The 26,978-nt window shown below is 44.0% G+C and overlaps 1 protein-coding gene and 1 non-coding gene across 3 annotated transcripts in view; both read left to right on the top strand.

Moving 5' to 3' along the window:
* Window positions 1–26,978, top strand: part of STXBP1 (syntaxin binding protein 1) — a 71,640-nt gene that overhangs the window by 10,904 nt on the left and 33,758 nt on the right. For both annotated transcript variants that reach the window (XM_027104793.1, XM_027104794.1), the window contains exons 2-3: window positions 24,294–24,343; window positions 26,014–26,095. In XM_027104793.1, coding sequence (XP_026960594.1) covers window positions 24,294–24,343; window positions 26,014–26,095 — 132 coding nt within the window. The remainder of the gene's footprint in view (window positions 1–24,293; window positions 24,344–26,013; window positions 26,096–26,978) is intronic.
* Window positions 23,707–23,778, top strand: TRNAQ-UUG (transfer RNA glutamine (anticodon UUG)). The gene has a single exon. It is a non-coding gene; the product is annotated as a tRNA-Gln (tRNA).

Genomic DNA, 26,978 nt, shown 5'->3' with positions numbered 1-26,978 from the left:
AGTTATTATCACTTTACAGATATAATTACCGAGATAAGTTTGTCTGCTCAAGGTTATGAGTAAGTCCTTAGCAGAGTCGAGGAAACAAATTGCTCATAGCTTTGATAGACACAGGATCTAGTAATCACCAGATAACAGCCAGCTGTTGCCTGCTCATTCCTCTTTGGGAAAGTTTGCGTTGGTTAAAACAAAGCAATCTGCTTCTGATATACACCGATCTGATCTTAATATATGTCTTTGGGGCTCCAAAGTAAGAATAACTGCTAATGGCTCAAATTGCAAGCTCTCACAGGGCAGATCTCCAATATTCCTTTCTTTCTGTTTCTTACATGCTGATGGTATTTCACTTCAAAAGTCTACTAATGATTTGGCCTAACAGCTGACCTCGTAGGAAGTAAATGAGATATTAAGTAATTATTGCACTAGGAGAGCCTATTTTATTCTTGGGAGCTAAAAAATTTGGAGAGATGTGGAGAAAAATAGAGAAAAACAAACAATTTTTAAAAAAAAATCATTGGAGCCTAGCTGTGAAGAGATGGGTTTGAATCAGTCTCCAGCAGTCACTCCTTGTTTGGAGGACTTCTGAGATGCCAGAGAAACCCAGGACCATACATTATGGCTTGTTTCCATTTCAGCATGCTTTGGTGGGTTCTGGGACCAAGGGTTTTGTTCATTTAGCCAAAGTTTATGCGGTCATTCCTATGTGCGAGAAGCTGTGCGGGAGCTGCAGATGTAATGGTGTATAAGGAGACCTGGTCCTAGTGGGATTCAGACAGGTAATGGTAATACATTGCCATAAGTGCCCTGAGAGGGGCACTATGGTGTGGTGATGTTGGAGCACGTGGTGGAGGCCCCACCCCACAAGGCCTGGGTACTGAGGGAGGCTGAGGGAGACCCGGAGGATGTGGAGAAGCTGGCCAAGAGGAGGGTGGTGGTGATGGGGCATGGGGGACAGTAAGTCACATAGAGAAATATCCAGGCTTGGCAAGAAAATGAGAAGGCTGGAGCCTGGCTGGAGCTGGGGGCCAAGGGAGTATGCACAGAGAAGTTGGAGAGGTGCCCGGGGCTTCCCTGTGCTTGTGAAGGAACTTTATCCCTATTCCAGGAGCACTGGGACACTACTGAAGGCTTTAAGTCAGGGAGAGACATGGCTTAGAAAGACCTCTGGCTGCTGTGTGGAGGCTGGATGGAGGGTTCAATTAGGAGCTATGGTGGTGGTCCAGGCTGGAGGTGGTGGCGGGGGGGATGGAGAAGTAGTGGCAGGTGGCGAGAAGTAAAGTGACTTGAAGGAGTCTTCAGAGGTAGAAGTGTCAGGTTATGGTGATTGATTGGAGCAGAGAGTGAGGAGAAGGAGTTGGGGAAGATTCCCACTTTTCCAGCTTTGACGACCTATTGGAAGGCCGCAACATTCACTGAAACATGAAAGAAGGAGCAGAAGCAGGTTTGCTGGGGAACGTTTCCTTTTGCGGGCGTTGTGCTTCTGGTGCCTATGGACTGTCTAAGGGCAGATGTGCAGGAGGTCTGGGATGGAGATTAGGGTTGGGGCGTCATCAGGTGTTGGAAAGAGTCAAGAGTGGGTCGCAGGCTTCCCTGGTGGCGCAGTGGTTAAGAATCCGCCTGCCAATGCAGGGGACACGGGTTCGAGCCCTGGTCCGGGAAGATCCCACATGCCGTGGAGCAGCTAAGCCCATGAGCCACAACTACTGAAGCCCACGTGCCTAGGGCCCATGCTCTGCAACAAGAGAAGCCACTGCAATGAGAAGCCCACACACCGCAACAAAGAGTAGCCCCCACTTGCCAGAATTAGAGAAAGCCTGCATGCAGCAGTGAAGACCCAATGCAGCCAAAAATTAAATAAAATTAAAAAAAAAAAAAAAGGAGTGAGTCAGATCACAGAGGAGAGGGTGCAGGGTGAGAAGAGGGCCTGGGTTCACCCTTGAGAGACACAGACATTTACAGCCAGGTACAGGAAGAGAAGCCAGCAGGTTTGAGAGTCAGGAGGGAAGGGAGGCTAGCAGAGCAGTGTCTACGATTTTGTGGCTCCCAGGGTGCACCCTCAAATCATCCCAAAGCAAGCCTGAGCCTTCACTCAGTGATGAGCCTCCAGTCTCTAGGCTGGGGGGCTTGGCAGTTGGAAACTTTTCAGGACTTACTCTTGCTGTGGTGTTTCCCCTGTGTCTTAAAGTCAGTCCTTGCCTGTCTGAACCTTGTTGTTCAGGATTGTTTTGAGGAGGAAAGAGGAAATGATTATAGCCACTCATAGTGCAAGGCTCTGAGGATTTCGGGTATCATGCTGTGTCAAGAGGCCATCAAATCGGTAGGGGTAGGGTTGTGGTGTGACGGATTGGGAGATTGGGACTGACAGATATACACTACTACGGACGTATCCGTAAAGTAGATAACTAATGAGAACAGACTGTATGGCACAGGGAACTCTACTCAGTGCTCTGTGGTGACCTAAATAGGAAGGAAATCCAAGGAAGAGGGGACATGTGTATACATGTGGCTGATTCACTTTGCTGTACAGCGGAAACTAACACAACATTGTAAAGCAACTATACTCCCATTAAAAAAAAAAAAGATGCCATCAAATCATAGAATCTTCAGTCTGGGAAGAATTGTAGGAGCATCTAGTCCAGCCTCATCCGGAGCAGGAAGTAGGTTGTACTAGTCTGCTGGATGAATGGCATTGGCAGATCTTCCTTCTCCATGGCTGTTGGGGACAAGCAGTATTATTTTTATGTCCTGTGTCAGCGTAGATTCACAATGACAAGGATAAGCTGCTAGGAGTGTTACAATGGTAAGGGCGGGAAGGCTGCTTGTACTGTGTTTAGAGGGAGCTCGGGACTTCCCAGCTAATTCTAATCCAGTTTCAGATGATCCTCGTGAACTTTCCTTAATGGCAGTAGGAACAAAGCTGCTTCTGTTTGGCAGCTGAGGGGGAAAGGAAGAACCTTTACACTTAGATGATCTTCAGAGCCCCTACTCTGGCAGTGACAGGGTGAAGACGGCTCGCTGACCTTCTCTCGTAGTTTTTCTTCACCCATCTTCTGAGCATTGGCGTAGCCAGGAGTTGAAGCAAAGAGGCCTTTCCCTGGTCTCTGGACACATCAATATTGTCGGTACTAGTTGCTAGGGATTTGAAGAAAATAAAACATTGGCTCTGAACAAGAGTCCCCCTCTGCTCCCTGTGAATTTCACACTATAGGCTTTTAACAATAGACTACTGTGAGGTGAACCCCTTAAAATTACTCAGTCGACAGATCTCATCATCCTTTGGATAAAAGTACTTCAGGATTTTAAGATGAGGCAATCATGTGGCCACCGAGAGTTTTCTGGTTTACTTTCCCTCACATAATCTTGGGGAAAGGGGTCACCTTGAACTTTACTGTTTTGACTGCATCATGGGGTGTCCTCTGTCTCTTTCTCCTACTTACCGTTTAAGGAATTTGAAACTCTAGTTAGAGTAATAAGCTTTTTCGAGCTTTCGCTGAGACTGAAAGATCTGGTCGGTTTCTCATAGAGAGGTAATACTCATTCTTCCTCTGCCCCCCAATCCCTTACTAAGAGAAATTTCCAACATACTGGAAAGTTGAAAGAATAGTGTAATGATTACCCACCTATCTTCTACCTAGATTTCACAATGGTTAACCTCTTGCCATCTTTGTTTTTATCTCTCTACACAAATGCTTTTTATTAAAGGTTAGGGTTACAAGTTAGACATTGCAGAAGAAAAAATTAGTGAACTTGAAGTCAAAGCAATGGAAACTATTCAAAGTGAAACATAGAAAAAAGATTGGGGGAATAAAAACAAGAGAGTATCAGCAAGATGTGAGACAACGTCAAGGAGCCTAATATATATAAAGGTGAAAAGAATGGGGGGGTCAGAAACAATATTTGAAAAAATATTAGCTGAACATTTTCCAAATTTGATGAAAACGATAAACTCTTAGATCGAAGACTTCCAATGAAACCCAAGCATAAGCAACGTGAAGAAATCTACAGCAAGGCACATCATAACCAAAACTGCTTAAAAGCAGTGATAAAAAGCAAAATGCTTAATGAGCCAGAGAGCAAAGACACATTATGTACAGAACAGAGATAAAGATGGCAGCACATTTCTTGTCAGAAACAATGTAAGCTCAAAGGCAGCAGAGCACTGTCTTTAAAGGACTGAAAGATACAAAATATTAGCATAGAATTTTATACCCAGAGACTATATCCCTCAGCAACAAAGCAAGATAAACACTTTCAAAAAAGTTGAAAGAATTCATCACCAGCAGATCTGCACTACATGAAATGAGGCGACAGGGAAACCTGGTTCTATGCAACAGAATAATGAGCCCTGGACGTGGTAAACATGTGGTAAAAATAAAGCCACGTTCCTGCAGAGACTGGCAATCTTCCTCTAGTGCATCCCCAATACCCTGGACTTCCATTCACCATCCTCCTGGGATTTTTCTCACCTCTCTTGTTTTGAATTGTCCCGTCTCTTGTATTTTGTGTCTTCCTTTCTTGGTTTACTCTCTCCTGTTCTGGTGGAGCTCATCTCCCAGGAGCTTCTGAGAAAAGGGAGGTAATTTTATTGAGACCTTGCATGTCTGAAAATATCTATTTTACCCTCATATTTCATTGACGGTTTGGAGGAGTGTAGAATTCTACATTGGAAATTGTTTGCGTTTAGAATTTTGAAGACATGGCTCTACTGTCATCTTAATTTCCAGTGTTGCCTTTGAGAAGTTTTTGAAACCATTGGTTTCCTGATCTTTTGTACATATCCCATGTCGTCCCCTCTGAAACTTTCACTCTGTCCCCACTGTTCTGTACTTTCATGGTAATTTGCCTTGGTATTTGTCTGTTCTTATCCATTGTGCAAGACCAGGTTCAGGAAACTTTTTCTATAAAGGGCCCTGTGTTTAAATACTTCAGTTTTTGTGGTTCATATATGATCTCTGCCACTTCTTCTTTTTTCCCACCCCTTTAAAAGTGTAAAGGTCTGTACAGAAACAGGCGGCAGGCTTAATTTAGCCCATGGGCCACAGTTTGCTGGATATTCATTGGGCCCCTTCAGTTTAGCAACTTATGCTGTTTACTTCTGGGAAAATTTCTTAAATAATTTCACAATGATTTCTTCTCCTCAGTTTTCTCTTGGTGGAATTCCTACTATTCAGATGTTGAACCTCTTGGACTGGTCCTCTGATTTTCTTATCTTTTCTCTTCAGTTATTTCTCTCTTTGGCTGTTTGCTGTGTTTTCCAGGAGATTTCCTCAGCTTTATCTTCCAACCCTTCTATTTAATTTAATTTTATACATTTTTTGTTTATTTTTTCAACCAACATTTCCAAAATGATAAATCTTTCTCCTGCTCCTTTGGTGAATGAATGACCTGTCAACCCAGAAGTCTGTCCTGTTGCCTCCCTCTTTTTCACCCTTGAATTTTTTTAAATTTATTTTTTGTTGAGGTAACATTGGTTTATAGCATTATATAAGTTTCATGTGTACAACACTATGTTTCTGCCTCTGTGTACCCCACAGCGTGCTCACCACCAAAAATTGAGTTTTGGGACTTTCCTGGTGGCATAGGGGTTAAGAATCCACCTGCCAATGCAGGGGACACGGGTTCCATCCCTGATCCGGGAAGATCCCATGTGCCATGGAGCAACTAAGCCTGTGTGCCACAACTACTAAGCCTGTGCTCTAGAGCCCGTGAGCCACAAGTACTGAGCCCATGTGCCACAACTGTTGAAGCCTGCGCACCTAGAGCCTGTACTCCACAACAAGGGAAGCCACCGCAATGAGAAGCCCGTGCACCGCAACAAAGAGTACCTCCCGATTGCCACACTAGAGATAGCCCTCCCGCAGCAGTGAAGACTCAATGCAGCCAAAAATTAAAAAAAAAAATTTAGAGTCTGTTATCCATCTGTTACCCTACAGTTGATCCTCTTTGCCCATTTTGCCCTCCTCCCTCCCACCCCTTCCCCTCTGCTAACCACTACTCTGTTCTCTGTATCTACATGTCTGTTTTTGTTTGGTTTGGTTTGTTCATTTATTTGGTTTGTTTCTTATATTCCTCCTATGAGTGAAGTCATACAGTATTTGTCTTTTTCCATCTAACTTAGTTTACTTAGCATAATAACCTCAAGGTCCATCCATGTTGTCACAAATGGCAAGATTTCATCTTTTGTTATGGTTGAATAGTATTCCATTGTATATGTATACCACATCTTCCTTTTCTGTTTGTTTGTTTTTGAATTTTATTTATTTATTTTTTGGCTGCGTTGGGTCTTCATTGCTGCACGCAGGCTTTCTCTAGTTGCGGCGAGCAGGGGCTACTCTTCGTTGCGGTGTGTGGGCTTCTCATTGTGGTGGCTTCTCTTGTTGCGGAGCACAGGCTCTAGGCATGCGGGCTTCAGTAGTTGCAGCACGTGGGCTCAGTAGTCGCGGCACGCGGGCCCTAGAGCGCGCAGCCTTCAGTAGTTGCAGTGCGTGGGCTCAGTAGTTGTGGCACATGGGCTCAGTAGCTGTGGCACGTGGGCTCAGTAGTTGTGGCACACAGGCTTAGCTGCTCCATGGCATGTGGGATCTTCCCAGACCAGGGATTGAACCTGTGTCCCCTGCATTGGCAGGCAGATTCTTAATTTGATTTTTTTTAATTAGTTTTTATTGGAGTATAGTTGATTAATCACATCTTCTTTATACATTCATCTGTTAATAGAGTGGACACTTACGTTGTTTCCATATCTTGGCTATTGTAAATAATGCTGTTATTGAACTTGGGGGTGCATATATCTTTTTGAATTAGCATTTTTGTATCCTTTGGTTAAATACCCAGAAGTGGAATAGCTAGATCATATAATACGAACATGGACACCAGGGGGGAAAGTGGCGGGGGGGGGGTGCTGGGGTGATGAATTGGGAGACTGGGATTGACATATATACACTAATATGTATAAAACGGATAACTAATAAGGACCTGCTGTATAAATAAATAAATAAAATAAAATTCAAAAATTCAAAAAAACCAAAAGGAATTCTAGGTGAGAGGAAAGAAACAAGCAGAAGTAAGAGGTCATTAGTGGAGATTGACTTTAAAATGAATGGGGCTTGGATTAATGAGTTTTTATTGCATTGGTTTGATGCTAACGTAGAATGTATATTAAGGGAAACATGAGCCATGAATGGATATGACTTATGCAAATTTTAAAAACCATCATTTCACTATTATAGAGCTTTTAAATGTCAAAAGAAAAAAAAGAAATTGGAGGAGAGGCAATTCTTATAGTGTAAAAGAACTTGAAAAAAAAGTTAAGGTTTATATTTAACTGAAAAATATAAATATATCAAAATATTCCATAGAAGAGAATTCAATGTTACTTAGCAGTAGACTCCCAAGAATAAATACTTTTGAAATATTCAAAAAAAATACCAGAAGTGGAATAGCTAGATCATATAATAGTTGTATTCTTAATATTAAATATGAATTTATAAACTAATTAAATATTAAATTAACATCTAATGTGAAAAATATTTTGAGAATTCTCCATACTGCTTTCCATAGTGCCTGCACTGATATACACTCCCATCAAATTTGTATTAGGGTTTCCTATTCTCCACATCCTTGCCAGCACTTGTTATTTCTTGCCTTACCCTCCTATTTAATTCAAAATTTCTGCTGTCATGTTCTTCAAAATTTTATAATAGCTCTCTGAAATTTTCTTTTTTTTTTTTGTGGTATGCGGGCCCCTCACTTGTGGCCTCGCCCGTTGCGGAGCACAGTCTCTGGATGTGCAGTCTCAGCGGCCATGGCTCAAGGGCCTAGCCGCTCCGCGGCATGTGGGATCTTCCCGGACCGGGGCATGAACCCATGTCCCCTGCATTGGCAGGCCGACTCTCAACCACTGCGCCACCAGGGAAGCCCTGAAATTTTCTTTTTTATAGCTCTCTATTCTTGTTTCATGCATGTGGTATCTTATTTTATGTCTCTGTCTTTAAAAAACCAAAACAAAACTCTGTATAGTCTGTTTCCTCCATGCTTTTTTGTTGTTGCTTCATTTGTTTTGGTCTCTATTTTCCGTATAGGAACTTTCTCAGATGTATAGCAAACCCTGACTAGCTGCTGTGACTAAAAATGAGAGAAGTAGACACGGCTTGGGAGCTCCAACCTTGTGGATGGGCCTGGTCTGGGTGGGCTGTTTGTTGGGGAATCCCCAAGGTCAGTATCTTTGGGTTTTTCTTCTTGGGCTCCATTCACCAAAGAAGTCTCTTTCTCCTTGTAGGTAAAGGTCTGGCTGCCAGAATTCTGGGGTCTGAGTGGAAGAAGAGGGCCAAGGGATGGAGGGTAGTTCTCAACAATCCATACATATAGCCATTTGTCCCTCTGTTTTCAAGGTGAGAGTCACAGTCCCGGACTGGACTCCTGTGCCCAGTCCAGAGGTCCTGTACACACTACGCTCTCTGACGAGGAAACTTGTAGTGTTCTTCTGTGTTGGGAGAAGGACATTCACCCAGTGATGGGAAGTGGAAGAAGGGATCTAGATGTACCTGCTTCTTAAATTCCTTTCTACCAACATGCCTTATACCTTCTCCCACTCTTTTAAGTTCCAGAGGTACCTGGCACTGCCAGCTCCTGAAACTGTTGAGGATTCTACCATGTACACTTAATGGGTTTTCAGTGTTCCCTGCTGCTGGCTTAGGAGTCCACTTCAGGTGGATTCAACTTTCCCAGGCCTTGCTGAGTCAGTTACCACACATCAATTGTAGAAAATAAGACTCAGCATTTAAAACTAAGACTTTAGGACTTCCCTGGTGGCGCAGTGGTTGAGAGTCCACCTGCCGATGCAGGGGATACGGGTTCGTGCCCCGCTCCGGGAAGATCCCACATGCCGTGGAGCGGCTGGGCCCATGAGCCATGGCCGCTGAGCCTGCGCGTCTGGAGCCTGTGCTCCACAACGGGAGAGGCCACAACAGTGAGAGGCCCGCATACCGCAAATTAAAAGAAAAAAAAAAAAACCTAAGACTTTATCTTTTGTAAGAACTGCATTCCAAGAAGACGGGGGTGCGGGGGAGTGGCCACCAGCCGAAGGCTGGGGACCACCACACCCTAGTTTGCCTAGTTTCTTATAGCAAAACAGCAGGCTTTTTGGGCCACTTTTTTCTTGCTTGCTTGCTGAAAGGAGAATGGAAACAGCCTGCTAGAGCCCTAGGGCTCATTGTCTTGGCAGCAAACAAAAGCCTGATTAGACAGAGGCAGGTTAAAAAATATTTGGGACATCCCAAATCCAGGAATTTCATGCTGAATTAGCTCATTAGTTCACTCTGAAGCAGGAAATCAAGTGAAGCCCAAGGTCGTTGTTTCTGATCCGCGGTATCCCCTCCTAGATTCCAGTATACACCCTCAGTGGGGTGGTCTTTGGCCCAGAACTTTTCGCTGTATTATACAGTTCGGAGAGACAGATTTCACCGGTCAGCTCTCCCGTACCCATCCCCTAGCGGAAGTCTGGGCAAAGGCCACTGTCCCAACACAGAACCAACTCATATTCTGAGGGCAATGTTCAAATAATGCCTAGGTAAATGAGGAGGGGACAATAGCCCACCTATGCATTTTGTTACAAATAGACGGCCAGAGAGAATTGCCTCCGGTCTGGTGATTAAAACAGGAAAAAAAAGAACTCTGCACAGGAACTTTGTGAACATTTGATATGGAAAATGGAAAAATGACAGAAGCATGGCATAAAGGCTCAGGTAAAGGATTTATTCTAGAAGAAGACAGGGACAGGGAAAACAATTTAAAGCACTCTCAAACATAAAAATGATGAACCAAGAGTTCAAATGGGACATAATGTGAAATAACAGAACGAAGTGGAAAGCGGACTAGCCCAGCCAAGGCAACGGAAAACAAAAAATAATGGGATTGCAGAACTAATAAGCCAATTTGAAAACATAAAAAGCAAAATCTGTTCTCTAGAGTATGGAAGGCTGACTTGAGAAGATCACTCAGTCTGTATATTTGGTGAAAATTTGCACAAACTCAGCCATTTCTTCTGGATTTTCAATGTTTCTTCTCTTTGGGGCCCCACCCTCTTCCTGTGCTTGATCTGAGCCCAAATCCCAACAGGATATTTTCTTTTCCTGGCATCTTATTGTAACCAGTTCCCTGGATTTGGGAAAAGGTAGCAGCCCTCCTGAAATTAGACCTTTGTGTGTGTTGGGCCGTGTGGGTGTGGGGAGTACTTCCTGCCTTCCGGAAGCTTCCCTGAGGCTTTTGTCTTGTGTCAGTTGGACACCTATTGAATGGCTGCATTGATGCTTCCAGAGGGGGGCTGAGCTTGTGGCCTTGTCTTCCTGTGTGAGATTACACATTTTTAAATAGCTGAGACCTGAAGACGTGTAGCAAGTTAAACCCTAGAGCAGAACAGATTGGGCTGGTCAGAATCTTGGACCTTGGAAGTACGGTAATTTCTACCACCGCTCCCGTGGACAAGTTACTTGATCTCTCTGAGATTCAGTTTCTTTATAAAATGGACCAGATCAGGGTTTCTCAGCCTCAGCACTATTAACCTCTTGGGCTGTATGAGCCTATGCGCCGGTGAGCCATGGCCGCTGAGCCTGCGCGTCTGGAGCCTGTTGCTCCGCAACGGGAGAGGCCACAACAGTGAGAGGCCCGCGTACCGCAAAAAAAAATAAAATAAACAATAAAAACAGAAACGCCTCCAGACATTGCTGATTGTTCCCGGCAGGGGTTGGTGGGTGGGCAAAATCACTCCCCTTTGAGAACCGCTAGACTCGGCCATGTTTTGTCTGCTCTGGGTTTCTGCAATTATATGAAACACTCTTTTCCCCTTTTTTCCAAAGTGTATTTTGCCTAACCCTTTAGTCCTTAGGGACACTCCCATTTAAGTCAAGAAATATGATTTGGAGCCATTCAATGCTACATGTACCAGTTTAAGATACTGGCCACATCTTGGGTTCCTGCCAGGATCTAGATAGATACCTAGTCTCCGTTTCTGCAGTTCAAGGAGGAATTACTGCAGTCGTCATGGAGTCTATATAGGAAGAGGACAAGGTTTTTGCGGAGAAACAGGTACAAGCTGGCAGCTGAAAAGGAATATTAACAGATAAGGTCGGCTGCTGTTGGTAATGCATGAGGGCAGTGTGTTTTCTTTCTCTCTCTCTCCCTTTCCCTCTCTCTCTCTGTTTCTCAAATGTAAAATGCTTCCCAAATAACTGCATGCTTATCACTCTCTTGTACAAAAATGGCCCTCATTCTAGACTCTATTCTTTAAAAAAAAAAGTCTTATTCAACAACGCTTATGAGAAACGGTGCTTTCTGTCCTGGAAGATTAATTGCCACTTCACCTTTTTTTTTTTTGTCTTTGGTCTTTTTGTTTCAAAATAGTAATATAACCAAATAGTATTTACTATTATAAGCTATTGATTTGAAAAAGAGATGAATTGTTTTGGATCCCATTTTTGATTGATTTTTCTATTTGTGTATATTTGATAACTTCACAGTTCCTTTTATCCATGTTGTAGGCGATCTTAGGAAGAAGAAAATAGCTCTTTTGGAGCTGAGGGGAAGTGACTGTTGCATCTAAAGTACAACCGGAAACTCCTATCTCTAACCTCTTTTTGTCCCCAGGTTGAGATTTGCTTTTTACTAATCAAAGTTCCAAGGTCCAGGAGGCTTTGTTTTAGAGAGCTTCTAGCTCCTTAACCTTTTGACTATAAATCTTGTGAAAGAGGGAGAAAGGAAGATCAAAAATGAGGATTTCCCATGAAAGAGAAAGTGAATTGTCATTCCTGTAACACTGTCCAGCATCTTTATGGGTCTGAGGTTAAGTTTTGGTTTCTCAGATAGCAGGCATTTATCATCACATACTCCCCTCAGATGTTGGCAGCAGTCCACGTTTTGGACATTTGCGTCTTATGCAATGTCTGGGTGTGCTCACCAGGGCAATGCAACCAAGCCATCGTTCACCCATCTCCACGCATTCTAACGCTTGTGACCTCCTCCCTTCTCTCCCTTTCCGGCCCCCCCCACCAAAAAAAGCAAACTTCATTGGAAACATTCTCAGATTAAGCAATTGTCATGCAGCCGTTTATAGGGAGTGGTACCCTGTTTTTGCCCCGCGCCTGACAATTTGACGTCTCTATTTTGGTCTCTCTCACTTTTGTAAAATACAGTTTAGATACAAAACTATATTAAGCTATAATTTTACATACCTATTTTATAGCGGTAAGCCAGAGTACCTGTCTTCAGATGAAGACGCTATGGAACAGTTCCATACTAAGCAAAACTGCATTTGTTATTTGAGTTACAAGTTTTCATATAAAATTCTCTGATAACTTTTTAAAAACAGCTTCCTTGAGATATAATTCACACATTATACCATTCAGTGATTTAAACTGTACAATTCAGTGGCTTTTAGTACATTCACAGAATTGTGTATCCATCATCACAATCCATTTTTGAACACTTTCATTACCCCAGAAAGAAACTCCGTACTCCTTAGACATCACTCCCAACTCCCCCATACCCCAGCTTAGGCAACTACTAATCCCCCCCCTTTTTAAAAAATATTTATTTATTTATGTTTAGTTGCACCAGGTCTTAGTTGCAGCAGGTGGGCTCCTTAGTTGTGGCTTGCCAGCTCCTTAGTTGTGGCATGTGAACTCTTTTTTTTTTTTTAATATTTATTTATTTATTTGGTTGTACTGGGTCTAAGTTGTAGCAGGTGGGCTCGTTGGGGCCAGGGATCGAACCCGGGCCCCCTGCATTGGGAGCACAGAGTCTTATCCACTGCACCATCAGGGAAGTCCCCTAATCTAATCTACTTTCTTTTCATTTGTTTACTTATTTACTTATTTACTTATTGGCTGCATTGAGTTCGCTGCTGCGCGTGGGCTTTCCCTAGTTGCGGCAAGCGGGGGCTACTCTTCGTTGCAGTGCGCAGGCTTCTCATTGCGGTGGCTTCTCTGGGCTCTAGGCACGTGGGCTTCAGTAGTTGTGGTGCATGGGCTCAGTAGTTGTGGCTCACGGGCTCTAGAGCGCAGGCTCAGGAGTTGTGGTGCACGGGCTTAGTTGCTCTACAGCACGTGGGATCTTCCCAGACCAGGGATCGAACCCATGTCCCATGCCTTGGGAGTGGAGTTTTATCCACTGCACCACCAGGGAAGTCCCCTAACCTACTTTCTACCTCTATAGATTTGCATATTCTGGACATTTCATGTAATTGGAATCACACAATCTGTGGTCCTTGGTGACTGGCTTCTTTGACAGCATTTTAAGGATTTATCCATGTTGTTACATGTCTCAGTACCTCGTTCCTTTTTATGGCTAATATTGCATTGTCTGAATATTCCACATTTATTTATTCATCAGGTTGATCGACATTTGGGTTGTTTCTACTTTTTGGCTATTATGAATAATGCTGCTATAAACATTCGTGTATAAGTTTTCACGTAGACCTGTGTTGTCATTTCTCTTGGGCTTATACCTAGCAGTGGAATTGCTGAATCATATGGTAGCTCTTCGTTTAGCTGTTTGACTTTTATGCTTCAGGAGTACTGTCTGCTTTCCCAAACAGGACTGCAAGTTCTTGGAGATCAAGAAATTGATTTATATATATATTTTTAATGTCCTCCATAGACTTCATGTGGTTATGGGCATTTTATTGTGCAATTGCTAGACACTTCACTTCTCTGGGCCTCAGTTTTCTCCTTTGTAAGATGGGAGTGATTATAATATTAATCTCTGAGGGTTGCTGTGAGCTTTAAATGAGAGGATACATGGAAAATGTATAGGACAATGTATTCCATATAGTAAGTCTTGAATAAATGTGGGTACTTTTTCCTTATTGGGACTAAATTATTGATTGAGTTTTTTCTTTAATAAGAGCTTTTAAAAGTATTTAGGCTAAGGCTGTTGGTATCTCAGACACTGGTTAAAAATTAGTATATAGAGAAATGCTAGGATAGCAGAAGCTTTGGATATGAACATGTGTATCTGTACCTTCACATAACAGCACACTCCTCGCTGAATTTGAATAAGCAGAGTTAAGGGGAAAACATTTCTAGATCCTTCTGGCTTGTGAACTTGGACTGGCCGGAATGGCCATAGTTTACCTGTCATGTTCCTCAAGAATAGAGAGAGCTCTCTCCCTAGCAATCCCTGTCAAAGAGTCTCTGAGACTTTTGAACTGGGGGTTCTGATGGGTGGGTGTCAGGAGAGTGGTGGCCCCAGGAGGGCGGTGTGGGAGGTTGAGGAGAGCTCCTGGGTGGGGTCACCTCTCTCAGCCTTGAACAGAACTGCCCGTTTCACTCCCAGCAAGCACTGCTTAGCTGTGCCACTCAGGGGGTTCATTCATCCTGCGGGCATTTGCTGAATCATTATTTTATGCCAGATGCCAGAGGCGGGGCAGGAGGGTGGGTGCAGGGAGGCGGGGGGAGTCGTCATGTTTGAAGGTGAATGAATGAGGCTTAGTGTTCAAGGAACTGAATACAGTGGGTGACTTGTGGAGTCCTCAGCCAGTTGTTGCTACCTTAAAGACCAGCCTGGGCCACTCTCTCCTCTTCTGAGCTTGCTGAGTCTCTCTGTTCCTAGGCTGTCCCATCCTTGATCCTGACTTGGGGACTTCGCACCTGCTCTTCCCATGCCTGGAGAACTCTCCCCCCAGATCTTCACTGGGTTGGTTCCTCCTCATCACCTCCTCAGAGGACCTTCTCCCATACCCCCGCCACATTCTAGTTCATTAACCTTTAAAATTTCCTCTGAGCACTTATCACGCTCCAGAATGATCTTATTTGTCTCCTGTGTGTATTGGCTGTCTCTCCCCTCCACATCAGGTTTAGGCACCTTAGGGCAGGAATCTTGTTTAGCTTGTTCATTGTGGTCTTTCCAGTGCCTGAAATGATGTCTGGCACATAGCAGGTGTTCAATAAGTCATCATTGTTGAATGGAGAGAAACAAACGGGAGAACAGGAGACACATCACAAACTCCATGGAGGAGTAATAAGAAACCAATTAGAGGGCTTCCCTGGTGGCGCAGTGGTTGAGAGTCCGCCTGCCGATGCGGGGGACACGGGTTCGTGCCCCGGTCTGGGAGGATCCCACATGCCGCGGAGCGGCTGGGCCCGTGAGCCATGGCCGCTGGGCCTGCGCATCCGGAGCCTGTGCTCCACAACGGGAGAGGCCACAACAGTGAGAGGCCCGCGTACCACAAAAATACAAAAAAAAAAAAAGAAACCAATTAGAAATCACTGGGTTCTCCCTTATTAGGAAGGTCAGATACCTTTAAAATAGATGCCTATGGTGCTGGTGGGAGCCAACAGTGCTAAGTATTCTAAGACTGAACTAAGTGCTTTACACACATTAAATAATTTAAATAATTTAATCCTCACAGTAACTCTATGAGGCATGTGTGGCCATCCGCATTTTATAGATGGGGAAACTGTGACACAGATTTAATAACTTGTCCAAAGTCACAGCTAGTAAGTGGAGGAGCAGGGATTTGAACCTTAACCATCTGGCTCCAAAACCCATCAGAGTTATTTTGCTTTACTTTGTCAAGGTGATCATTGCAATATAACAAAGAAAAGCACACCCAGGTTCAAGTGCAGAGTCCAGTCTGTGCTGGTGTCTGAGAGACAGTATGTGTAGTGCGAAGAGCGTTTGGATGGGGGTCCAGAGACCTATTTCTGCTCACTCTGGAGTGACCAGTTGGTGGCCTTGCCCACTCCAGATGGCTGTGTTTTCCAGGAGCATCTCAATCCGAAAATGGGGGACCTAGACTCTGGCCTTTGATGGTCTCTAAAGTTCTTTCCAGTGTAAGTGTTCTTAAGCACCAAAGAAGTAGAATCATTGAAAGTTATTTTACTTCCACAGGCGTCTGCCAAGGAGCCATGGGTTTATGTGTTTACAGTCTCACGCTTGCCTGTATGTGCATGGAAAAGGATCTGGAAGGCTGCCCCCTAAACCCTGAGGGGTTGTTTCCCCTCAAGAGTGGGGGTAAGGAGGGAAATTTCACTTTGTAACTATACAGCTCTCTATTGTTTTTTTTTTGTTTGTTTTGTTTTTTTTGCGGTACGCGGGCCTCTCACTGCTGTGGCCTCTCCCGTTGCGGAGCACAGGCTCCGGACGCACAGGCTCAGCGGCCATGGCTCACAGGCGCAGCCGCTTCGCAGCATGTGGTTTCTTCCCGGACCGGGGCACGAACCCGTATCCCCTGCATCGGCAGGCGGACTCTCAACCACTGCGCCACCAGGGAAGCCCTCTATTGTTAATTTTTCAACAAGAATGTGCTACTTCTATATTATTAAAAACATCATAAGGCAAAAAATTAAAGTGGTTTGTAATTAGTTGCCAGTAGTTTCTGTGTACATGGGTCTTTCTAAGGGAAGGATCTTGTGAGTACTGGGAAGGCTTGTTTTCAAATATTTGAACCATTTCCTCCTGTTTTGTGTAACCTTTACTTATTCCACCTAGGTAGATGCATTTGTTTATTAGCAAGGAGTATCTTCAGCACAGAGCAAGACATTCAAAGAGGCTTGGTTGCCGTCCTCAGATATCTGAATTGCCGTCAGGGAAAGAGGAACAGGCTTGCTGTTGCTTCAGAGCAGAATTACCAGCAGCGTGTAGAGTAGAATCGCCCGGGCATGGAGTCCCAGCCCGGTATGCACTGGGAAACAGTGGAGCTGCCTTCCTAGAGTCTGATTACTGTTGCCATGTGAAAGTCCTCTTGGTTTGTATGTGTTTATTTTGTTTCTGCCACCTTACTAAAGGTTTTAATGTTTCTAATAGTTTTTCAGTTGATTCCCATGATTTCTGCAGGCAGATAACTCTGCATCCTTCTTACCAATATTATACCTCGTTTTCTTTTCTGGTCTAAGTGAATTCTCAGAACGATGTTAAGTAATAGCAACTTAAAAATACAGTCCTGTGTCTGTGTTGTGACGTGAAATATCTTACTTTCTGGGGGCTCTGACTTGTGCTTCAGCATTAATGCATCTCTTCTTAGATAAACAGAGGTCACTCTCTGTCTCCTCAGAAGTGGTATAAGGGTTCTTCTGTTCATTTTTATATTTACATTTAAGATTTATATACATTGGTGCATTGGTGCCGTTATTCCAGAGTATTCACTAGTTTATTGTGGGTCAGAGAAGTTTAGAAGTTTTTGGTTAAATACCCGTAGAGTTTGCTATCTAAATATTTTTGTGTTTATTTTAAAACTGTATTTTAAATATGTATTTCTTTTTAATAGGATTTTTACATTATATTAAAAATCTTGATTGGTGGAAGTGATGTGTTGTACTTTTCTTATTTCCTTGTCAGTATGAATAACATTTTTTTTTTTTTTTTTTGCGGTACGCGGGCCTCTCACTGTCGTGGCCTCTCCCGTGGCGGAGCACAGGCTCTGGACGCACAGGCTCAGCAGCCATGGCTCACGGGCCCAGCCGCTCCGCGGCATGCGGGATCCTCCTGGACCGGGGCACGAACCCATGTCCCCTACATCGGCAGGCGGACTCTCAACCACTGTGCCACCAGGGAAGCCCCTGAATAACATATTTTTATAGTGACATCACAGTGGGTGCCTTTTATTTAGTGCCTCGTATGTGCCAGACACCTTACCAGGCATATTGTCTCGTTAACCTTCACAACTGGTCACTAAAGTATTACAATTTTTATTTTGCAGATGAGAAAACTGAAGCCTAAAACGTTTTACACTTGCTCAAGGTCCACAGCTAACAAATGCCTGAACCTGGATTTTCCCTGGTCTATCTAACTTTAGTGCTTCCCTTGGCATTTTTTCTTAATCTTGAGGGTGGGAGTGACCTTTGCCTGAGTAACTAGCCTTATACCCTACACAAATGGGGTTTATTTAAGAGGGTGCCTTTCAGAAGAACTGCCACGATTGAGCTGGAATAACTAGAAATTCCCTGTACTGTGAAAGGGAATTTCAGTCATAGAGGAGGGCAGCTGTGGCCTGAGTTTACACTCCCTTAAATCCCTCAGCAGAGCAGAGGCACTTCTCATGCTGGTGTCTGGGCAGTAGACTCCTGGTGCGTGTGTCAGGGCAGCATGGAGCTCTGGGACTACAGAGCACAGGATATTGGAATCCCCTGTGGGTTTGAGGACTTTGGTGATGCTCCCACTTCTCCCAAGCTTCCAGCCCATCTAGTATTAGTCATGCTATTTCAGATGTTTTGGTGTGCCACAGGCTTAGGTTCCCTGACATGTGTCACTGCCGAGGGCAGTCACGGGTGCCAGGGCGGTGAGAGTAGGGCTCCCCGGGGGGAGCAGGGGGTGGGGGAGGGGTTTGCAGCTATCCCTAGAGCCTGCGCTTTGGGACTTCAGTTGGTATACTGGGTGCATCTGAAGGTGTCCCAGATAATCTAGACCACCTGCTGTGTTTCTCAGGACTTGGGAGGGATTTGTTGAGTTTGGGAGTTACCCAGGATGTGGTTGAGAAGGAATCTGCTTTCTTGCCTTTTGGCCATGAGGGAAGCACAGTCCACCAGGGCTATGGTCCTCAGGATTATGGAGAAGCTGAAGCTGCCCCATATACACAGGCTAGGTGGTGGTGGAGTGGACATTTTGGCTACAGATATGCATGGTTTGGAATGCAGAAATAAGATCCTCCGGCTACACCAGCCTCAGAAGGCTTTGTTGTTTCTCTCCACACAAAGAGGACGTACAAGGGAGTTGACATGTGATTGTCAGGGCTTATTTGGGAGGAAGCAGCCCAACCTACTTGATTCTTAATGCTAAAATGGGCTCTAATCCTTGTTTCCTTTTCGGTATTGGATTAGAAAAATGTAGGGCAGGATTAGAATTGGCTGACAACAATGCCCACAACAAATACAGGCCCTGAGAATTTTGGAACAGGAATCACTAGGCAGGAAGGCTTGAACCTGCACCAGTATTCCCAGTCTTTAGGACTTGTGATCCTTGTTTTGATTTTCTGATTATATCTCTGTCTTCCCCTATCAAAAGGTGACTTGAATTTAAAGTCAGTGAATTTAAATTAATTGTGTGTAATGGCAAAAAAAAGAAAAAAAGGAACATGTTCATCCTTGGTAATACAAAAAAGACAGTGAAATATACCATTTTAATCCACTGTCATATTAGCAAACAAACCTCAAGGTATTATTTTATCAGTTAGTATGTTATTTTGGAGAGCCACTCAGAATACTGATGGGGGTGTAAATTGTGTTTTTGGAAAATAATTCAGCAGAATTTATCAAGAGCCCAGCATATTTATACTCTTTACCTATTCATTCCATACCCAGAAAGCTCTCCTAACAGAATAATTTGCGCAAAGAAAAGCCCTGGGCACAAAGATGTTCACTGACACATTACTTTCAGAGCATTTTTCCTATTATAATACCTAATACATGGTCAGTGTAAAAAGCTTGGGAGGACATAGGAAGGCACAAATTGGCACTTAAAAGATTGATCATAATCTTACCACAGAAAAATAGCATTTTCATTAAAATTTTCTACTTTTTCCTATGCATATATCCTTTTTTTTTTTTTTTTTTTTTTTTTTTTGCGGTACGCGGGCCTCTCACTGTTGTGGCCTCTCCCGTTGCAGAGCACAGGCTCTGGACGCGCAGGCTCAGCAGCCATGGCTCACGGGCCCAGCCGCTCCACGGCATGTGGGATCTTCCCGGACCGGGGCATGAACCCGTGTCCCCTGCATCGGCAGACGGACTCTCAACCATTGCGCCACCAGGGAAGCCCCCCTTTTTTTTGTTTTTAGATTTAATTAATTAAGTTATTTTTGGCTGCGTTGGGTCTTCATTGCTGCGCGAGGGCTTTTCTCTAGTTGCGGCGAGCGGGGGCTACTCTTCGTTGCAGTGCATGGGCTTTTCATTGCGGTGGCTTGTTGCAGAGCACAGGCCCTAGGCGCATGGGCTTCAGTAGTTGTGGCACGCGAGCTCAGTTGTGGCTCACAGGCTCCAGAGCACAGGTTCAGTAGTTGTGGCGCACGGGCTTAGTTGCTCTGCAGCATGTGGGATCTTCCCGGACCAGGACTCGAACCCATGTCCCCTGCATTGGCGGGCAGATTCTTAACCACTGCGCCACCAGGGAAGCCCTATTCTTTAAAAAATAGTTGTAACATACCTTTTTCCCAGAGCCATGTATTTTGAATATTTTCTCTCTCTGTTTTATTCACCTGGGGAAACTCTAACCCTAGTTGAAACCAACTTGTCTTTCCTTTCTGGCGTACACCTGGACAATCAAACATTACTGGGGAAGAAAAAAGAAAATCACACAACTCAGCTGCCTGGTTTTACTTTAAATTTATGGTCATGGACCTCAAATTAGCCCTTAAAACTGTCGAGAAATGCTAAAACATCTCTGTAGGAAGTCCCCTTTTGGGACTTCCCTGGTGATCCCTCTGTTAAGACACTGTGCTTCCACTGCAGGGAAGCAGGTTCGATCCCTGTACATCAGGGAACTAAAAGGATATCCACTTTCCCAATCTTTGGGAAGACGTGTGATACTCTTTCTTCAAACCTTCCATATACAGCACCACCGTCCCTACTCTGAGCCAGTGACCTTGTTTCTAATGAGGAAGCCCCTCCCCTCTGCCACCACTCTTTCAGCCCACCATTGGTCCCCTGCCTCTCCCCACTGGGTGGACCTGGTGCCCTGCCTCCTATCCCAGGTCAGGGTCTCTTCCTGTGTCTCAGACCCCAGCCCCTTCCTCCTCCTCAGGGACCTCAGTCTTTGAATGATCTGTCCTCTCTCCTGCATCATCAATCTCCCCCTCTCTTTTGGTTTATCGCCAATACCATTTTTTTTAAATGCTGTAATTGGGAATCCCCCAGTGGTCCAGTGGTTAGGACTCTGTGCTCTCACTGCCAGGGCCCTGGGTTGTATCCAATTTCTCACATCTTAAAAAAAACAAAGGACTTCCCTGGTGGCACAGTGGTTAAGAATCTGCCAATGCAAGGGACACGGGTTTGAGCCCTGGTCTGGGAAGATCCTACATGCCTTGTAGCAACTAAGCCCGTGCACCACAACTACTGAGCCTGCGCTCTGGAGCCCACGAGCCACAACTACTGAGCTCGCGAGCCACAACTACTGAAACCTGCGTGCCTAGAGCCTGTGCTCTGCAACAAGAGAAGCCACCGCAATGAGAAGCCCACACACCGCAACGAAGAGTAGCCCCCGCTCGCCACAACTAGAGAAAGCCTGCGTGCAGCAACGAAGACCCAACACAGCCAAAAATAAATAAATAAAAAATAATTTTAAAAAAAGAATTAGTATTAAGTAAAAATAACTGAAGGAAAGCTTTCATTTCAAAAAAAAGAAAAAAAGAAAAAAAGAAAAACCCTTCCTTGATTTCACATTCTCTGTCTACCCTGCCTAGCTTTCATACTTTTCTCTGCTACCTTATAGGAAAACCTCTTGAAAAAGTTGTCTAGATAGTCTGTCTTCCTCATCACCCATTTTAGACTGGCTTCATCCTTATTGTTTCACAAGAATGCTTGTCAATAAAGACCATGTTTCCAAACCACCTTACTGGTCCTACAAGCATTTGGGGTTTTCTCCAAACTTACCTCTATGTGGTAATAATGCCCAGATTTTAAACTGTAGCTAAAAGTCAGTCTTTCAAGCTCCAGCTACCCTCCCTGTATCTCCCCTCGGATGTCTCTTAGCCATCTCAATCTTTAATCAAAAAAGGATGTTCTGTATTCTCCTACAGATCAGTTCTTTCCTCCCTCTAAATCTTTTGTGTCTCTACATCAATTTCTTTGTTTAAGCCAAAAAGCTAGGAGTTACCTGTTTCCTTTCTTTACTTTCCCCCCACACCCAATTCAGCAGCTAGCCCTGTTGGCTATACGTCCAAATAGATATCAAATTCACCCTCTTCTCGCCATGTCCACTGCCACCAGCCGTGGATGGACCCTTGAGAAGCGTCCTGACTGTACTCCTGCTTCAGTTCTTGCCCCCCTCCAATCTCATCTCTACTGCACATCAGATGACGTCCCTACCCTTGGTGGCTTTCTGGTGCCCTTCAGATAAAATCATACTCCCGTCAAGGTCCCCTGTGATCTGGCCTCCAGCCTCAGCTTCTACCACCTTCAGTTCCAAGAAGCTGTCAAGCTCTTTTTCCTTTTTCCACCTCGAGCCTTTGTGCCTCCCTTTTTTTTTTTTTTGCCCACCACATGTGGGATCTTAGTTCCCCAACCAGGGATCGAACCTGCGCCCCCTGCAGTGAAAGCCTGGAGTCCTAACCACTGGACTGCTAGGGAAGTCCCTTTTTTTTTTTTTTCCTGTTTTTTTGTTTTTTTTTTTGTTTTTTTTTCATCTTTTTTTTTCTGATCCCCTCTTAAAGGTAGCTCTCCACACTGGGTTTTTTCCTTTCTACCACGGCCCTTATTTATTTACCTTAGAGCATTTGTGAGAAGCCATGATTGCCCTTTTGTTTTGTTTTGTCTGCTTCTGTCACTAGAGTGTCTGCTGTTGTTCATCCCTGGTGCTGGGTCCAGCGACTGGCAAACAGTGGTATTGAGTGAATGAGTGGGTATTTTCCACATCATTATTTCTAATGGGTACGTAGTATCCGTTGCACAAATGTAACCTAATTGACTTAACCACTGCCTTATTATTTGATATATTTGTTCCCAGTTTTTCACCCCACTGAAACATGGGAAATAATCTAAATGGCTATTGGGAAAATTGTTGACTAAACCAGGGGCTATTATGCAGGCATTTAAGATCCTAGGAAGCATTTTTATTAACATGGAGAAATGAGTTTTCTTACTGAAAAAAAGCATAATACGAAATTATATACACCACATGATCTTAGCTATGTAGAAGTTCATGGGAAAAGCGAGTAGGAAATAAACTAAAATGTTAATTATGCATTTGGGGTTGGCAGGATTACAAGTGATTTTTCTTTTTGATTTTTTTCAAGTATACAAGTAATACATGGTATTTTCTTCTTTGTACTTTTCTGTGTTTTCCAAGTTTACTGCAATGAGTGTGTATTTTTTTATAATCAGGTAAGGAGCTCTTAAAAATTTTAGAACACTTTGATGACACATCAGATTATTGCAGATAGTCAGAAGTAGAGTCAGGAACCATCGTGCTCTGGAGGGTGACCTAAAATGCTGGAAGCACACTCGCTAATGACAGCTCTTAGCCTTGAGTCCTTCCAGGCCTGTGGCTGATCTGGGTTTAGAAAGAGTAGCAGAGCGCTGTTTCCTGTGAATCCTCCATGACCGGGTAGACTTGTGTGTGGTGTGACATTATAGAAACTGTGGCTTGCAAAAGTGTTGGTTTTGGGTGAGAGCATCCCACAGATGTGCTCAGGGTTGGAAAGATATCACAACTGCTCTTCACGTCTGTTTCTGGAGCTTGACGGGGGCTCATGTGCCCTGGGGTATTGTCATAGCATTTTATGCACTTAAGTCAGTGGTTCTCAAACCCCAGACCCTTTTGGGAATTCGAGGTCAAAACTATCTTCATAATAAGACTAAGATGTTATCTACCTTCTCACTCTTATTCTCTCACAAACGTACACTGGAGTTTTCCAGATGCTATATGATTCACAGCAGGTTATTTAAGAAGCAGAACCCAGCTGTCTTCTACGAAGCCAGACATTAAGGAGAGTTGCAAAGATGTAAAACAATGCCAGTAGTCTCACTAAAATTGTTTTATTATGGAAAATATAAATAGCATTTTGGGAATTCCCTGGTGGTCCAGTGGTTAGGACTCAGCACTTTGACTGCCATGGCCCAGGTTCAATACCTGGTCAGGGAGCTGAGATCCCAAAAGTTGCACAACGCAGCCAAAAAAACAAAAATATAAATAGCATTTTAATGAAGTGCAACTATGTTATCATAGAATGGGTTTATTATTATTGTAATTGAATTAACACATATTTTAAAAATTTCTCAGTTTAACTTCTAATACAGGAAATGTCAGTAGATATTTGCCCACATACACAAACACTCTTTTGGGGTCCCCAATATTTAAGAGTATAAAGGAGTCCTGAGACTACAAAGTTTGAGAACAACTGAATTAAGGAAGCAGGAAGAGAACTGTCTTTATGGTGGATTGATTATGGCTCAGTAGACAGATTGGTTGAATTGCATGACTCAGGAGAACAAAGCCTATGGAGGGAAAATGACCTCGTCTAATAGGCAGGGGTTGGAAGTCCTTGAAATTACATTAGATTTTTTCTTCCACCTCCCCCCTCCTTCCCTCTCTCTTTTCCTCCCTCTCCCCTTCCCTTCCTCCTTCTGTCTTTCCTTCCTTTTTCTCTCCTTTTTTAGAGATCATGCATGATGTGATAAAGAAGGTAAAGAAGAAGGGAGAGTGGAAGGTAAGTAGAAAAGCACAATTAATGACCTTAAAGGTGAGTTCATGGGGAAAAACAAGAATGGAGTAGAGTTGGGGAGAGGCATGTAGGCGGGGAATGAGGACCTTTGCTGTGTCCAGAGGATACCAAAAGCTTCTGGACTAGAGAAAGGTAATCTGCTGTGCCTCCCATTTTATACGATCCTGGTTAGGAAATCTCTTGGTCATAAAGCTTATCTTTAAGATCACCTGGTGAGGCATTCTAGAAGTGGAACTCTTTTATTCAAACAAGATCTTACCTGAGTAAAGTAGAAGGTAGAATTATTCTGCTTGCTATGGGAGACGAGAGGGGACCCTTCTTGCCCCTCTGGTGGCCCTAAAGCATGTCCATGGAGCCCACACAGCAGTCTGAAAAGCCCTCATCTGGCCTATCCCGTCTGCCTGTAGCTACATAAGACAAAACAACTAAGTTTGTTTATTCATTTAACATTGAGAGCAATGCTGGAAACTGTCATGTTCCTGAAACAAGTATTTAAGTCAATCTAATTGATTATGGCCTCGGTTCCGGCAGTGGGTGATGCAAGTCGGAAACGTGCTGTCCTCCATCCAGGAAGTCTTTGTTTGAAGGACCATCTGGTTGTCTGGGACCGGGCATCACAGTGACCAGGAGAGCGCACCGTCTTACTTGAACTTCCCCGTGTGTTGTTGAAGGGCTTATGCCAACCATTCTTGCTCCCGAGTTTTCCTGTAGTAAAGTTCACCGGGCCTGGGAACAGCAGAGCTGATTGGTACCAGGAGGCTTTTGAAGTGTCATCCTGACCTCATGAGATTACGTTTTAGCCGGAGCATCCATCCTCATACCCAGAGTGGGAGGCCAGCTGTGGGAACTCTTTATGCCTGCCTTTCTCTCCTACCCTTCCCATCAGTAATGGACTTGTGGACATGTGAATTTTAAACTAACCTTGAGGAAGCTGCCTCATAAAATGAAAACTGATTGGCCCTCGTGCTACAGCAAGATGCTTTCGGGCCCATATTTTTCCAGCACCTGTTGCCTGGGTTTCTATCTTTGAAGAAGGATAGGAGAAATAGCTTTGTTTTAGCTCCCTCTCTCCACTGTGGGCCGAATGGAGAAAGGAAAGGTTGGCTGAAGAATTTCAGGTATGAAGCTTTTAGACCAGGACGGCACGTTCTTATTCTTCCCACCTGAACTGAGACAGAGTTTGCTCCCAGGATGACACGTGTGCTGGTCCATCCCGATGATGTCTGCAACGAAGTCCTCTCCTTCCACCCCATAAATGTGGCACTAGTGTTCATTCTCCCATTAAGAAAAAGTTTACGCCCTGAAAAAATACACTCTAACATGGATTTCTCCGAGTGTGAATGCTGTAGATGAATTTTTTCTTTTTCTTTCTTTTTTTGCATTTTTATGAGTATTTTCTTTGTCATGGAAAAAACTTTAATTTTTTTAACTTTAAAATATTAAGTCACATCAGTGAGAGCAAACTCTGCTAGAAGCTTAGGTTTGGTGGGGAAATAAAAGCTAGCATGTCTCTCGGCAAACTTCTGGCCCCGTAGGGAGCATGGATAACTCAGAGTTTTGCGTTTCCAGGCTCCTTCTGAAGTCTGACTGGGTCAGCGGAGGAGATAATCATAGCAGGTGCCCGTCAGGCTGTAAACTGTTCCCTTTGTTTCCAGGTGCTGGTGGTGGATCAGCTGAGCATGAGGATGCTTTCCTCCTGCTGTAAGATGACAGACATCATGACCGAGGGGATAACAAGTGAGCGGCCTTCCCTCTGCCCTCCCATGACACTCAGCCTTCTCTTAGGGTGTTCTTTCTCCTCCCTATCTGTTATTATCTTGCTTGACGTTATTTTTTTTTATAATTTTTATTCATGAAACCACATTCTTTTTTTTTTTTTTTTTTGGAGGCGTCGGGTCTTTGTTGTGGCATGTGGGTTCTTGCTGTGGTGCGCAGGCTGAGTTGCCCCACGGCATGTGGGATCTTAGTTCCCTGACCAGGGATCGAACCCGTGTCCCCTGCATTGGAAGGTGGATTCTTAACCACCGGACCACCAGGGAAGGCCCTATCTTGCTTGACTTTAGATCTTCCAACAACCTGGGTGGTAGGACCATAAGTTCCTGAGAGAGACCCCAGGCTTTCTTGTTCTTCATTGAATCCCCCACACCCAATCCAGTGTTAGATGCCCATTAAGTATCTGTGAAAGGATGCCAAAGGAAGGCTCAATCAAAAAAAAAAAAAAAGGGCAGGCCACCCAATAGAAAAGAATGGACAAAGGAATTAAACAGGCACTTAACAAAGGAAGAAATCCAAATGGCCAATAAATACGTGAAAAATTGGCCCCCTTAGTAGTGGTCAGGGGAATGCAATTAAAACCAGAGTGAGATACTGCTGTGTACTCAGATTGGAGTATTTAAAATATGATAATGCCTAGGGAGGGTGGGAGGGAGGGAGACGCAAGAGGGAAGAGATATGGGACCGTATGTATATGTATAGCTGATTCACCTTGTTGTAAAGCAGAAACTAACACACCATTGTAAAGCAATTATACTCCAACAGAGATGTAAAAAATAATAATAATAAAATATGATAATGCCAAGTGACAGGATATAGAAAAATGGGAACTCCGATCTGACACATG

This window comes from Aethalodelphis obliquidens, unplaced genomic scaffold (genome assembly GCF_003676395.1).
Source record: "Aethalodelphis obliquidens isolate GAN/ISIS:26980383/991018 unplaced genomic scaffold, ASM367639v1 scaffold7, whole genome shotgun sequence".
In the NCBI taxonomy this organism is placed as follows: domain Eukaryota; kingdom Metazoa; phylum Chordata; class Mammalia; order Artiodactyla; family Delphinidae; genus Aethalodelphis; species Aethalodelphis obliquidens.
This window is presented reverse-complemented; position numbering and strand designations above follow the sequence as displayed.